This window comes from Eumetopias jubatus, unplaced genomic scaffold (assembly GCF_037043125.1).
Source record: "Eumetopias jubatus isolate StellerSeaLion01/CBP00866 unplaced genomic scaffold, mEumJub1_p1.0 scaffold_7, whole genome shotgun sequence".
NCBI lineage: Eukaryota > Metazoa > Chordata > Mammalia > Carnivora > Otariidae > Eumetopias > Eumetopias jubatus.
In genome coordinates, this window is record NW_028274813.1 from 52,776,313 (window position 1) to 52,790,466 (window position 14,154).

The 14,154-nt window shown below is 36.8% G+C and overlaps 1 protein-coding gene and 1 pseudogene across 1 annotated transcript; one reads left to right on the forward strand and one right to left on the reverse strand.

The window, feature by feature from the left end:
- Positions 1-1,478: 1,478 nt before the first annotated feature.
- On the reverse strand, positions 1,479-10,403 carry DORIP1 (dopamine receptor interacting protein 1). The gene is made up of 5 exons (XM_028102411.2): positions 10,104-10,403; positions 6,844-7,368; positions 4,625-4,714; positions 3,303-3,437; positions 1,479-2,343 (listed from the first exon to the last, which is right to left on the reverse strand). The coding sequence occupies exons 2-5, from the start codon at positions 7,365-7,367 to the stop codon at positions 2,160-2,162; spliced, it is 933 nt and encodes a 310-aa protein (XP_027958212.1). The 5' UTR covers position 7,368; positions 10,104-10,403; the 3' UTR covers positions 1,479-2,159.
- On the forward strand, positions 9,833-10,489 carry LOC148163891 (uncharacterized; annotated as a pseudogene).
- Positions 10,490-14,154: the final 3,665 nt, after the last annotated feature.

A 14,154-nucleotide genomic window follows, 5' to 3' on the forward strand; every position in this document is an offset into this window, starting at 1 on the left:
TAAAAATCTAAAAAAAATTTTTTTTATTATTTTGTCACATCTTTCACTGCTTCCCCCCTCCCCCACCCCAGTATTCCAATTTTTCTAAGGGTGTTTAAGGTTGTAAAGAATTTTCCATACCCTCATCTTCACATCCTGCAAATAATCTATTTTTCACTCCTTTTCTACCTATTTGGTCAGCAGGGGAAATTGCTTCTATCTACCAACAACCACTACTGTAACAATAAACTACCTATTATCCTTAAAATCCAACCATCTTGGGGTCCAGAAGGCATACTTAGATTCTATTATACATTAAGTCCATTACTGATAGGAGCAACTGCCCAAATAAATAATTTATAAGAAAAGATCTAAAAAGTTTATTAGTAACAGAGAATCTGGGAGACTTGCCTATATATGAAAGAGGTAGAAAAAAATATATTTTTTATTAGCACGTTCAAGGTAGTCAAGATTTTAACAAACATCTTAATCCTCACAACAACCCTGTGAGGTAGGTAAGTCACTGTTTTGTGATAAACTAGTATTATTCCAAATAAAGTGCAATTCTTAAAAGAATAATCTGCATTAGGAATAATTATGCTAATGAACCACTTATATATATGCTAATAGTTGTGTTTTTGTATACTTTGATTCATGCAATAAGGTGTCCACATAAAAATTCACTGTAAATCAAATCCTATGTAAATACATGTGGGGGACTATTTAAATAAACTCTGGGGTAATTTTTTTGTAAAATAAATCACTATTTTTTATCTTATGCAAGGTGCAATTTTCACAGTATTCACTCAAAGTGAGGCATTCTCAGCAATGTTATACTCACATTTATTCATTCTTTTGTAAGTTATTTCAACATGGCACCAAGCCAATGTAAGATTTAATTTACTGAATTAAATCTTACCAATTTGGTATATGGCAGTGAACTGTGTTGTCACACAGAAATCTCCAAGTATACTGCACGCAGTCCCAACCCAAAACCTAAGATGGACTGTTTACTGAAATTAAACAATAAAGTGAATGTTGGTAAATTGCAAAAAGTATTTTCCCTTGAGGAGATTACTTAATTTTTTTCCTTGAAATTGCAAAAGGAACAAAAATCTTAGGGTTTTGAAAACAAACATAATTTCTGATAACTATAAAATTCTAGTGATTTATATTGCAAAACAAACCCTCATGCTATCAGTTTACTACTTACAAGGAAGCCAACAGTTTGTTACTCCAAAAATTTAGGTACTTCTTTGTTCTCTGTGCCAATATGACTTAAGAGGAAACAAATATTCCAGGTACCGTTTTCTCTTAAATATATATTTAAAGTACATTTCTATTGTTAATCCAGCATTAGTAAGCATCCAGTTGCTGATATTTATTTATAGTTGTCTTATCTTCAGAATAGATTTTTATTAGAAAATTTCCATTACATTTAATTATGTTAGATTAGTTATATAATTTATTTGTAACAATAACTTTAATTAAGCTTGCAAGTTAACACTTAAAATCTGCTGGCAGGTTTATAATACTTTAGAGCAAGTGGTTAAAGTAATTTGCAATTATAAAGAAATAATTCAAGGTCAGAAAATCATTCTCACCAAAGTATTTTTAAAAACCGCTGCAGGGAAATTAGGCAAATCAACAAGTAAAAAAGATTAAGCCATCTATAAGTTCTACATTCAAATCCATACTAGATCCAACAGTGCACTTTGGATTTTAGTGAGGTAGGGCAAAAAAATATAGTCAGATACATTTTGAACTGTTAAATTTATATAAACTGAAATACTGACTTGTACACTGGTTTTATTTGAATACCCAAAAAGAAAAACTGAGAATTCAAATGATGAAGTATTTTCTTGGTTTCAAGGACAGAACTGTAAAATCTTTTGAGTACATATAAATAAAAAATACAAAGGCTACAAGATGTATTTTATTTCAACATAAAGTATGCTTATATAAAAATAACCCAGGACATAGAAAAAAGAAATACAAATATTTTTGCATAGATTGTCTATATATAATATTTACCTGGGGCTAAACACTGGAAAATACACCTCTGAAACTAGTATAGTTCAACTATTTCCTTGGATACCAAGTATATACAAAATAAAAGCCCTTCATCTGGGGGAGCATGGGCAGGAGGGAAAACAATTTAATTTAGCATCAGTCTATATTTATTTCTCTGTTGCTCGAATATAAACCAATGATGACAAGAGGAGAAATTCTGGGGGTTTATTTAACAAAATTAAATTCACATTTCTGAGGCCATCGTAGTGCATCCAATGTCCATCAATTTGGAAAGCTGCAGAATAATGATGTTCCTCTTTGTTAAATAATGTGGCACCTTCCAACAAATACCTGCAAATTAAATGACAAAGTGTAGCAAAAAAGACAAAACGTTATATTTAAACATTCCTGAAGTTGTTGTTGTTTTAAGTAGGCTTCAATTCCAGCGTGAAGCCCAACACGGGGCTTGAACTAACAACCCTGAGGATCAAGACCTGAGCTGAGATTAAGAGTCGAATGCTTAACCAACTGAACCACCCAGATGCCCCTTAAATTTTTATTTAAGGAATAAAAATATTGATATTGTTTGCATTGTAGTACCTAAAAAAAGATATCTGCCTGTAAAAAGCACATACTATAACTGATAATTTGGAGTAAAATATTTAAGAATTTAAAAAAATTGACATAATTTAAGTATTCTGAAAAACATTTTAACAGGTTAACTCATAATTTGTATCATTCTATTAAATAAGAGAAAACCTTTTAAAGGCAAAAAAGACCCTGTATGTCCTAACTTGTATGCATACATTTTTATCTATAATGCTGAAAGTAACATTTTTTGTTTAAACGATAACCTTCTACTATACACTACTTTGACTTGACATACAAGTAATAGCCAGTCATTACTATTTACTACGTGTCAGGTACTAGACTAAACACTTTACATGTGTTATCTCATCAAATCTCACAATAATGTACCAGATAGGTACTGTCATCTCAGTTTCATAGAATAAGAAACTGATGTGTAAGCTGGTTAAGTTAGGGCCCAACGTTACATTGCTTGTAAAAGGTGGGTCTGGGATTTGAATTCAATTCTGTCTATTCCATAGTCCAACTACCATGCACATTGCCAATGACTAACCCCCTGTAGTAGATTCTAATCTTATTCAGGATATACAGAATTACAGATAACTATGATATTTTCAACAATATTTCCTTAAGGGCTAGTCACAGTCATGATAGAATAGCAGAAAAATAGAAAATAAATTTACTTTTTATTAGTTTTATAAAACACACAAAAAAACACCTACTTGTGATCAGATAAATCCAAGTAATATGGTACATATGCCAGATCTTCAGATTTCCAATGCTGCATATTTAAGACAACAAAAGGGGGTGCCCCATGGCAGAAAACTCGCTGGGAAAATTCTCTTAAGCCACCACACCTAAAATTGAAAATAGGCATGAACTTTATTACACTTGAAACAAAATTGCATTTTATCACTTCTGGGTTGTCTTTATTACTTAATTTCATAATAAGTATAATTATCTATTTTAGGTGTGGGTAATGCTGTGGCTATATTAGTATTTTATATATCTATGCCTAGAAGTTTATAGGCTGTGAGATTCTATACAAGAAATAATACTTGCAAAACTCCAGGAAAAGCTAGCTATTTTTTTCTAAGCTTATAAAATATGTAGTTTTTTGAACTGACATAAAAGCTTTTATATGTCCATACGTTTTTTTTTCCCTCTCTCAGCTGGTTTCAAAGGATAATACTGGCAGAGAGGTAAATAGTAGGACTCTTCCAGTCCTCTTTATATTGCATAAAATTCCCTAATTGCATCTTTTTGCCACTAGGATGAAACAAATTCTGTTTTCTTAGTAGTCTCACATATTAAGCATATGGATCAGAATACCACAAATCAGAATACCACAAATACAGTAAAATCTCGATTAACCGGAATACTCAGGGCACAGTATTTTGGTTCACAAACGTTACTGACTAAAGTATTAACCAGAAAACCATTTTGTTTCAGTATTTGCTGTTAAAATACATTAGTTCACTTTCTGGATTTAAGTACAATTAACTGAATGTATTTTATTCTTCCCTTCTTTTGTGATTAATTAGCTGTAAGATCATCCTTCTAAATCTTAATTCTCATTGTACAATACTGTAGATATATAAATTGTTAAGAGACTGGGATGAATATGTTCTGCCCCTTTTGAATTTTTTTAAACTATGTTATATTTTTTGGTTGCCATTTACCTCTTTCTCCTAAATGAGGAATGCAGAAAAAAATCCAGTTAACTGAGAGTCCGATTAGCTGGGTTCCGGTTAACCAAGGTTTTATTGTACCTACTCAGCAGTGGGGAAAAAAAGAAAAGGCATTTGCTTTGTATTCATCAATTAAATGTAGTATATTCTATATAGTGAAATTTTATAATGACAACACAGCATAAGATGGCATAGTAAACTATCGTAGGTGTTAAGATTCTAAAAACATTAGGCTTCCTAAATATATGTGAATTGCTATATCCTGAAGTATTAACATCAAAGAACATATCTGTTCAGGTTTCTTTATAAAAAACAGAAATACTTTCATCTTAAATGTCTATCAATATACTCACCCACTCTCTTCACACAGTTCAATCCTGGAACAGAATAACTCATCCACAGCCAGTCGTATCAAGTTTCCATGAGGAATTTCTTGGGGAGGACTACAACAAATACAAAATGTATGTAAGAATTGCTTTGGAATTTTACATGTTAAAAACATTATTAGGATAACCAATTTTACAGGTCAATTCATTATTAGCAAACCAAGTATAAAAGTATAACCTCTGTTTTTCTTTTTTTTTTAATATTTTATTTATTTGACAGAGAGAGACACAGCGAGAGCAGGAACACAAGCAGGGGGAGTGGGAGAGGGAGAAGCAGGCTTCCCGCTGAGCAGGGAGCCCGACGTGGGGCTCAATCCCAGGACCCCGGGATCATGACCTGAGCCGAAGGCAGACGCTTAACGACTGAGCCACCCAGGTGCCCCAACCTCTGTTTTTCATCTTTGTATTTGTTATAATTATAGAAACCTCTGTTTTTCATCTTTGTATTCGTTGTAATTATAGAAATCAGTTGAACTTAATAAACATTAATACATGAAGTTTTCCAAGAAACATTAAATCTTTCTGGAAACTGATCCTGAAATATGCAGTTGTTACTTTAAAAAATTTTTGAGAGGTTTCAGTAGAGGGGATTGTGGTTTTGGGGGAAGAAAGGAGGACCCAGTTAGGACAGCTGCCAATTAGTTACATGACTAAATGCAAGTTACAGCCATTGTTGGCTTCTGTTACCTGATTTGTTAAAAAATTTCTTCCTACATGCTTCAGAGATTTTTTTTTTTTTAAGATTTTATTTATTTATTTGACACAGAGAGAGAGAGCGAGAGCAAGAACACAAGCAGGGGGAGTGGGAGAGGGAGAAGCAGGCTTCCCACGGAGCAGGGAGACTGATGTGGGGCTCGATCCGAGGACCCTGGGATCATGACCTGAGCCGAAGGCAGATGCTTAATGACTGAGCCACCCAGGCGCCCTTCAGAGATTGTTTTAAATATAGGATTAAAATATAGGCAAAAGCCTTAAAAAGTTATAGAGAATACAGATACATACTATACATATAGTATGATGAGAAATATTTCATTGAGAAGCTTAAAATATTAGTATTAATATAGGATTATAAATATTTTTGTTTCAGAACATACACAAATTGATACTTGTTTTGAAAAAACAGATTTCTAAAATGCTTTTTAGTCCATTACAATTTAGAGTAATGAAACTTTTTTCCCTGACAGATTTCAAACTCCACATCATCATATCAGCAATACAGGGAAATGGACAAAGTGTATTTCAGAAACAAGAAAGACATTAATTGGCAGATTCTTAAAAAGAATAAAAGATCTTCAGCTTTCCGTAAGTAGCATGATGTTTCAATATTAAACTAAATACGCTATAAACAAATGTGAATTCAGTTAAGTCAGGGTATGTGATGTACATTCCAAAAAGGGAGTATCTATTAGGCTGCTTCTCTGGACAGGGCCAAATACACTCTGAGACACAATGTGTTTGGGTTTGTTTTTTGGTCCTGTTTTTCCACTGGCAGTTATCTTCTTTCCATCTCATGTCCCCTGGGGCTTTGATGTTTCCCAACACTCCACTAGGGCTTGCCAGTTTGGCCTTCCTCCCTATCATCATTTATCAGCCTGGAGGTCTGCCTTCTCTCTCAAAGCCAAAATTACACAGCAGGCTATAAACACCTCTCCTAGTCAGTGAAAAAGCTCCTCATATCCATATCCTCTCCACGTATGAAGAGTCCAAGTTTGGGGTTTCTGTCTATAATTATGCCCTGGCCATGACATGAAAGAATACTTTCAATCTTGTTCATGTAGAAATAGCCAACCCAACATAAATCCATTCAAGAGGTGACACATTCTAATATAGTATTAAATGTTCTGTAAGAGGTTACGTTTATGACACAAAAATTATCTACACATTCATATTAGCAATTCAAAGCAAGAATAAAACATTTTGCATACTGACTAATTCATTACTTTTCAAGTGAAATAGTTATCAATTGGTTTTACAAAGTCAATTCCAAGATATTTGGATTTAATAAACAGTAACACTTTTGTCATGGGACTTACTATAGCCCTGCATTTGTGGGGTTGCTATGTGTAAGTAATTACACAGGGTCTGTACTTTAGGAAATACTTTACCTATATTTATTTATTTATAGCAACATTCATCTAAAAAGTATATTATCTTTGCTAAAAGTGTCAGACTTCAAAGGAACTTACTTTATATTAATTGTGCGTTGCTGATCTTCCTGCACTCGAGTTGGGCATCGCCAGTTGGAACAATAACTCTCTTGCGTGGTAGACATGAGATTTTCGAGATTTTTTGTAAAATTATCGTGCTCATTCCCAAATAGATCAATGATTAATGAAGCCTTATGAACTTCAGATTTGTATTGCTGTTTTTCCATCTTGTCCCAAATCCAAAGTAGCTTCACAGTTGTGAAACTGTAGGTGTCCATTAAATAAAGGAAACAGTCTACAAACTCTCTACCTAAATGAAGAGAGAGTTCCCTGGGGAAATTTTCATTTTCATTAAGAATGACATATAATAACATCAAGAATCCATCTATGGTGCAGGTGTTTTTCAGTCTTATTTCAACGTAGAGTGGTGTACAGGACACTGCTTTGCGGCCAGCTTTGATAGTAAAAACACCTCCCCAAGGAAGAACAGGCCTCCAAAATGAGCGGTCTTGGTTATAGTTATTTTTAATTGATGCTTTGATCTCTTCATACAGTGTCTTCATCCTGCATTTTAAAAGTTTAAGATAGGACATGTAAATTTGTGATTTCATATGTTAAATGCACGAAACATGTTTAAATGAAAACAAAGCTATCTAAAGCTTCAAATTAGGGGCGCCTGGCTGGCTCAGCTGGTAGAGAATGTGACTCTTGATCTCCTGATTTTAAGTTCGAGCCCCACATGGGGTATAGAGATTACTTAAAAATAAAATCTTAAAAAAAGATTTAAATTAAATTTGGTCAGAAGGCCTACCAATATAAGGAAAAAACTTAAAACAATTCAAGCTGAGCCATTTTTTGAAATATGCATGGCCTCTGGAAAGACCATTAAGAAGTACAATCTTTTTTGGGGTACAGGATGAGCATTTAATAGACTTCTATACTAATTATATTGCAGATTTTATCTTTGATATAAGAAGACCCTGAAATAAAAAATTCTAAATGCAAACAGAGCTATTTGAAGATGCAATCTAAATTTGGTTGGGTGCATTCCTAATGTAAACCTCTTTCTCCCTTCAAAATACAAGCTGTACTTCATTTCCTTTTTAATATGCATAATTCCACTTATGAAATTGCTATAATGGAATTCTTAGTTGGGCTACAGAATAATGGCCAATTATCTTTGAAAGACCACATATGAAAAGTAATCCAGAGTACTTAACTGAATAGTGGCACAGCTGATATAAAAATCATTTCTATGCACTTTGGGATTTTCACTTGCAATTTAGGACCATGCTGGATATTCTATAGTTCTAACTACAGAGGCATGCTGTGAAGATCTGACTCAGAACTTGGTAAGTAATCTGATTCCCATCTTTGAATGTTTTGGGAATGAACTGGGTGTCCTCTTTATTTAAACTGTTATTTATCCTTCTCCTAACTTTGAGGTTAGCTAAATGATTTGTTTTTAGTCATTGATAGTATTATAACAAACATGTTCGTGTCATGTGTGTTATATAAAGCAACATTTTAAAAAAGTTAAAGAATACTGAATTGAAAACACTGCTTTACTTGGCACAATAAATGTCTAAACTAAAAACATCACGGTTTCTCAATGTTACTTCTATGGAAAAGTATATTTTCATGAAAAAGGAAAGCAAAGCATCTGAGGAAGAGGAAGTGAGAAGTCAGTGACTCAGGTGTCTTATTTTGACAATCTTTTCAAAGTGCCACACACATCCTCCCAAGCACAACATAAATCCAATACTCAATACCGCAGACCTATGTGTTTTATTTCTGTGAGAAATAAAGTTCACATGGCATATAGAGTTGTTGAATCACTATGTTGTACGCCTGAAACTAATGTAACATTGTGTCAACTATACTTCAGTTAAAAAAAAACTGTTTTACACTTTAAAGAAATTAAATTCAAACTGATTTTACAATACTAGCAGACTAAGAATTCAGTTCTACAATATATTAAACGCGGGCGCGCGCACAGTATTTTCGTCTTGAGGCAAGACTGAGGGCTCTAAAATATTCAACACTATATTTAGTCTTAAGTGTAGATGTTTATTCATAGTCGGTAACATGTTGTTGGCTCTAGTCAACCATTTAGGAATCAGAGGGCGTGGTAAATCTGGAGCCTCAGGCAAACACAAACTGTTTCTTCTTAATGTTTCTGGAGCAGATTTTTAAAAAGTCATATAGCATTCAAATACTTTTAAAAATCAAGATAACCTTCTTCATGGTTTTACTTATTTCTATTTAATTTTTAAAAACTTTGTAGCAAGGTCACAAGCCTGAGCTCAGATTCCCAAAAGTTGCATTGGGAAGGAGCCGTAAATCTCTGCACTATTTTTCTTCAAATTATCTTTTAGACACGACCAAATAAGGAGTAGTACAGCAACAGTTATACTTAAGAGAAATAAACTACAATTTTATATATACTTATATATACATAAAATGAAACTAACTTCTTCAGCCTTTCTCTGGGGGAAGGGAAAGGACAGGTGAGGAAGGATTGAAGAATAGAGGACACTTAATCGTTTCAGTATTAAGGTGGTGATGTTATAAAGTAAATTACCACAAAAATAAGTAAAAAAGGTGGTGAGATGGCTGCAAAGAGCTTTACTTCAAACTGTCTTAAGATTTCACCACATCGTCGAAAAGACTGTTTGTTTCGTTAGGCACTGTATTACAAGCCCTGGAGGATGTAGCCTGCTGGCATTATTGTCCTGATTCAACAGGCCCTCCAGTTTAAATAAACCTGGAAAACTCTCCAACCTCTATTTCCTTGGCAAAACGACGCCTTTCTCTTGCGGTCATTTTCAAGGGTGACCATCTGTACTCCACGCTGGTCGTGAGGACCAGACCATTCGCCCTAGGCACTGGATGCCAGACTCCCTAAGAGCTCGGCGGTCCTAAGGGTTCCCTCTCGAATCAGCACCCCGAAATAATCTGAAAAACGGCCACGCGCTCCCCCTTGAAGCAGCGCGGGGCTTCGGGGCAGGGACCTGCTGGGCGCGCGATGGGCGCCCGCCTCTGTCCTCCGCGCTCCGGCCACGCCTACCCCGCCCCCGGCCCTCTGCGCCCGCTAAGGCCTGGCACCGAGGGTTGGCCCCGCACGGCTGGCAGGTCCCCGAGCCTGGAGCAGGTGAAACGGCTGGATAGCCCGGCCCGCGTCCAGGTAGTGTTTCCCTAGGCGCCTGGGACTGCGGGCGCCGGGCGGGAGAGCCGGGCCGCGGAAGGCGTTCCCACACCGACCAGTCTCCGTCCACCAGGAAGCCGACTTCTCGTACCTCCCCGGGGACCGAAAACCGTCGGTGCCGCCGCACCGGTCGCCGCCGCCGCTTGCTCATGGAGAGCCCCGGCTGCCGCCGCCGCCGCCGCTTCATCTACTAGCACCGTCCGCTGTCTGGGCCTCCCCGGCGTGAGTGCTGGGTTCTGGCACCGCCTCCATCGCACCCGCCGCGGCGGGAGCCACAGCAGCTCCAGCGCCCAGGCCCGATCCGACCCGACCCACGGAGCCAGGACCGCAGGATGCGTAGCTTCTTATTACGGAGAAAGATTCGGCCTGACCTCCGCCCCCCTCCCCCCAGTCCCTAGTACCGAGCCGCTTGACGGTGCTGCTGCGCAGGCGCGAAGACGCCCCTGCCAAACCTGCGTGTGTCGGGTGTGTACATAGCATCCAGATTCGCCCAATGGGAGCCAAGATCAGGTGCGGGGGGCGGGACCTTGTAGAGAGGGGCGGTGTTCCAGTGTTAGAGGGTGGGTGGGGCAGCCGGAAGTGGGCAGGGCTTGCATGGGGGCGGAGCTTTCTTGGCAAACCTTCCTGGCTTTTTGAGGTTTGTATCCTTTTTAGGACCTTGATTTTCGTTTGTTTCTAGGTCTTGTCTTCTTAAATTCTTAACTCAGAAGGGGAAAGGTTTGTTTTCCGAGCAAATTTTAATTATGCAAGCTTTTAAGTATATAGTTAAGAAAAGGTGAATTAGTGGGTTAACTGCTCTCTTTAGTTTTCAAGGTAATCATTGGTCAGGGTGCTGTAATTTACAATATAAGGTAATAACATTTATTGTCATTAGATAGTTCTAGTCCCACTGTAGAGATGAAAAAAAAATGAGTTTCAGAAATGTTGAAGTACCACACATTAAGTGACTGCTGGGAATTGAAGCCGGAGCCGCTTAATGCTACAGTCAGTGGGCTCAACCATTATTCCTATTACGTAAGACCTAGTTCTTGTATCCTTCTTTAAAGAGTCAGAGCTCATATGGTTAGCTCCCGGAGAACACAGGCCACCCTGGAAAACTACCTTCCCCGCCATTACAAATGCGGATACTGTTGGGATATTCCCCATCCAACAGTACAGCAAATAATGATTGTCTGGAAGGTGAAACCCAACCTCCAGAACATGCAATACAGAGAGCTCAAGGCCAGTCCAACACATTAGTTGTTGTCCTCAGTCACAGCTGAATCTGGTGGATCCCTTCTTGACTAGTGATCGTCAGTCAGGACTATGGCGGGAACCTTCCTCATCGACCTCCCTCAAAGGGTCTGGTGATAGAGGAATGGAGCGTCGGAGAGAAGGTTGACTTACTCAAAATAATTACTGCAGATGGTGATGGGAAGAAAGGGACATCTCTCAGAACAGAGGGAGAGGAAAGAGGCTCTGGCCAAAAAGGAAGAATTAATAATTTTGGCACAGTCTGCTCTTTTCAGTTTCCCTGTTTTTCTTATTTTGTATGGCATTTCACAGATGAAGAAACCGAGGTTCCCAGAGATTAAATAACTAGTGTGTCTGTATTGGGATTTACATGCAAAAGGTTTACTCTCAATATTAAAACTATCCTGCAAGTAGAACACTCGTGAAAAATGTTTATAAATGTGGATTATATGATCAATATAATTCCACAAGACACGGAATTAATTTTATACTGATTGGGTTATTCTCTTCCTGAAAACAGAACCCAGTAGTGGTGGTTGTCACCATTGCTGGAGAATAGCAGAGAGATGGCTCATTGTGCTGAAGCTTAGCTAGGCGACAGAAACATGGATTCTTTGCATACTTGGATAATTCACAAACCTCACTGAGGCCTTTAACTGAGATTTCCATTCTGCTTCCTCTCTGCACCTCAAAATCTGACAGCTGAGATAGAGGTTTTTGTTTTTGTTTTGTTTTTGTTTTAGACAGCTCTATTGAGGTATAATTGACATGTACTATGTGGAGCATATTTAAAGTATGTAATTTGTGAAGTTTTGATGTATATATACCCCATCATCTAGTCAAGTGAATATATCCATCATCCTCAAGTTTCCTGAAGCCCTGTTGTAATTTCTTCCTTGCATCCCTCCCTGCCTCCCACACCTAAGCAACCACTGATCTACTTTCTGTCATTATAGACTCATTTGCATTTTCTAAAGATTTATGTAAGTAGAATCAGACAGTATGTATTTCTTTTTCTTTGGTCTGGTATTTTTTACTCCGTATCACTCTCTAGACATTTGTTCAAATTGTTCTGTGTACCAATAGTTCATTCCTTTTTATTGCTGAGTGTATTCCATTATATGGATGTACTGCAACTTATCCACTCATCTGTTGGTGGACATTTGGGTTGTGTTTAGTTTGGGGCTATTACCAATAAAGCTGCTATGAACATTTGTGTACAAGTCTGTGTGGACATATATTTCCTTTTTTCTCGGGTAAAAATCTAGAAGTGGAATGGTTGTGTCATATGGTAGATGTATGTTTAGGTTTTTAAAAAACTGCTAAATGGTTCTCCAGGGTGGTTGAACCATTTTACATTCCCATCAAGACTGTAGTCAGAGTTCTATTTCCCGCACATCCTCAACAATATTTGGTATGATCAGTCATTTTTAATTTTAGCCATTCTAATAGGTGTGCAGTGGTTTTAATATGTTTTTTTAATATGTTAAATTTTTTAATATGTTTTTTCCTAATGACTAATGATGTTGAACATCTTTCTGTGTGATTATTTGCTATCCGTGTATCTTTTTTGGTGAAGTGTCTGTTTAGATCTTTGTCCCATTAAAAAAATTGGGTGGTTGTTTTTGTAAGTCTTGAGAGTTCTTTCTATGTTCTGGATACAAGTTCTTTATCAGATACATGCTTTGCAAAGATTTTATTGCGGTCTGTGGCTTGTCTTTTCATTCTCAACAAGATTTTTTTCTTTTTTTTAAGATTTTTATTTATTTATTTGACAGAGAGAGACACAGTGAGAGAGGGGACACAAGCAGGGGGAGTGGGAGAGGGAGAAGCAGGTTTCCAGCTGAGCAGGGAGCTTGATATGAGGCTCGATCCCAGGACCCTGGGATCATGACCTGAGCCGAACGCAGACGCTTAACGACTGAGCCACCCAGGCGCCCTCAACGAGAATTCTGAAGAGCAAAAGTTTTAAATTTTAATAAACTCCAATATGTTCTTTTATGGATTGTGCTTTTAGTGTCATTTCTAAGAAATCTTTGCTTACTCTAAGTTCACAAAGACCTTTTACTGTGTTTTGTTCTAGAAGTTTTACAGTTTAGGCTGTATATTTAGGTCTATGATGCATTTTGAGTTACTTTTTTTTTATGGTTTAAGGCATGGATTCAAGTTCACATATTGTTGTTCCAGCAATATTTCTTCAAAGGCTATTTTTTTCCACTATGCTGTTTTTCTGCTTTTGTCAGAAATCATTTTATAAACATTTTATTTCATATTTATTCGTCATCAACTATATGGCCATGTGCTAGCATGGAGATATGTACCAGTAAGTGTTCTTTGGTTGCAGAAACTAGAGATCAAATATTATCAATTTAAATAAAATAGAAATTTATTAGAAGGATGTGAAGAATAATAGAATTAAGGGAAAAGTTGAGCAATTAGGTCTCAGATAACCTGGTTGATCAGAAGGCAGGTAGTTCTCCCCAGGACAGTAAGATCCTACTAACAAAAGAAGAGGGAATGGTGGTGGGCAGATATCTCCTATAGCAGTGCTTCCCAACTTTTTTTACAGCCATACATGATAAATAATTAGATTTGGGCAGTGTATGAGGATAAACTGGTGGAGATTAGGAGGTGTCTAAATTGGGCGTGGTAAAAAAAATCCATCGCATTTTCTTTATATCATGTAATTGTAAGGAAAACACAAGTATTAGGGAGATATGAAACACTGAATTTATATAAAACTTCTCAATAAAATCTATTTAAAAATTTGATGAGAAATTTGAGCTTGTTTCCATGATATGATTTTTATTTCAAACCTTTATTCAAACTTAATTACAATAATACATAGGGAAAGGTGTACCTATCATAATTACATAGCTTGATGAATTTTTACAAAGTGAGCACACCTG

Coding starts and splice junctions, on each gene's coding strand:
- DORIP1 (XM_028102411.2), bottom strand. CDS start 7,367: ATGAAGACACTGTATGAAGAGATCAAAGCATCAATTAAAAATAACTAT. Junction 3,438..4,624: donor GAACTGTGTGAAGAGAGTGG/GTGAGTATATTG, acceptor TTTCAATTTTAG/GTGTGGTGGCTTAAGAGAAT. Junction 2,344..3,302: donor TTGGATTTATCTGATCACAA/GTAGGTGTTTTT, acceptor TTTAATTTGCAG/GTATTTGTTGGAAGGTGCCA.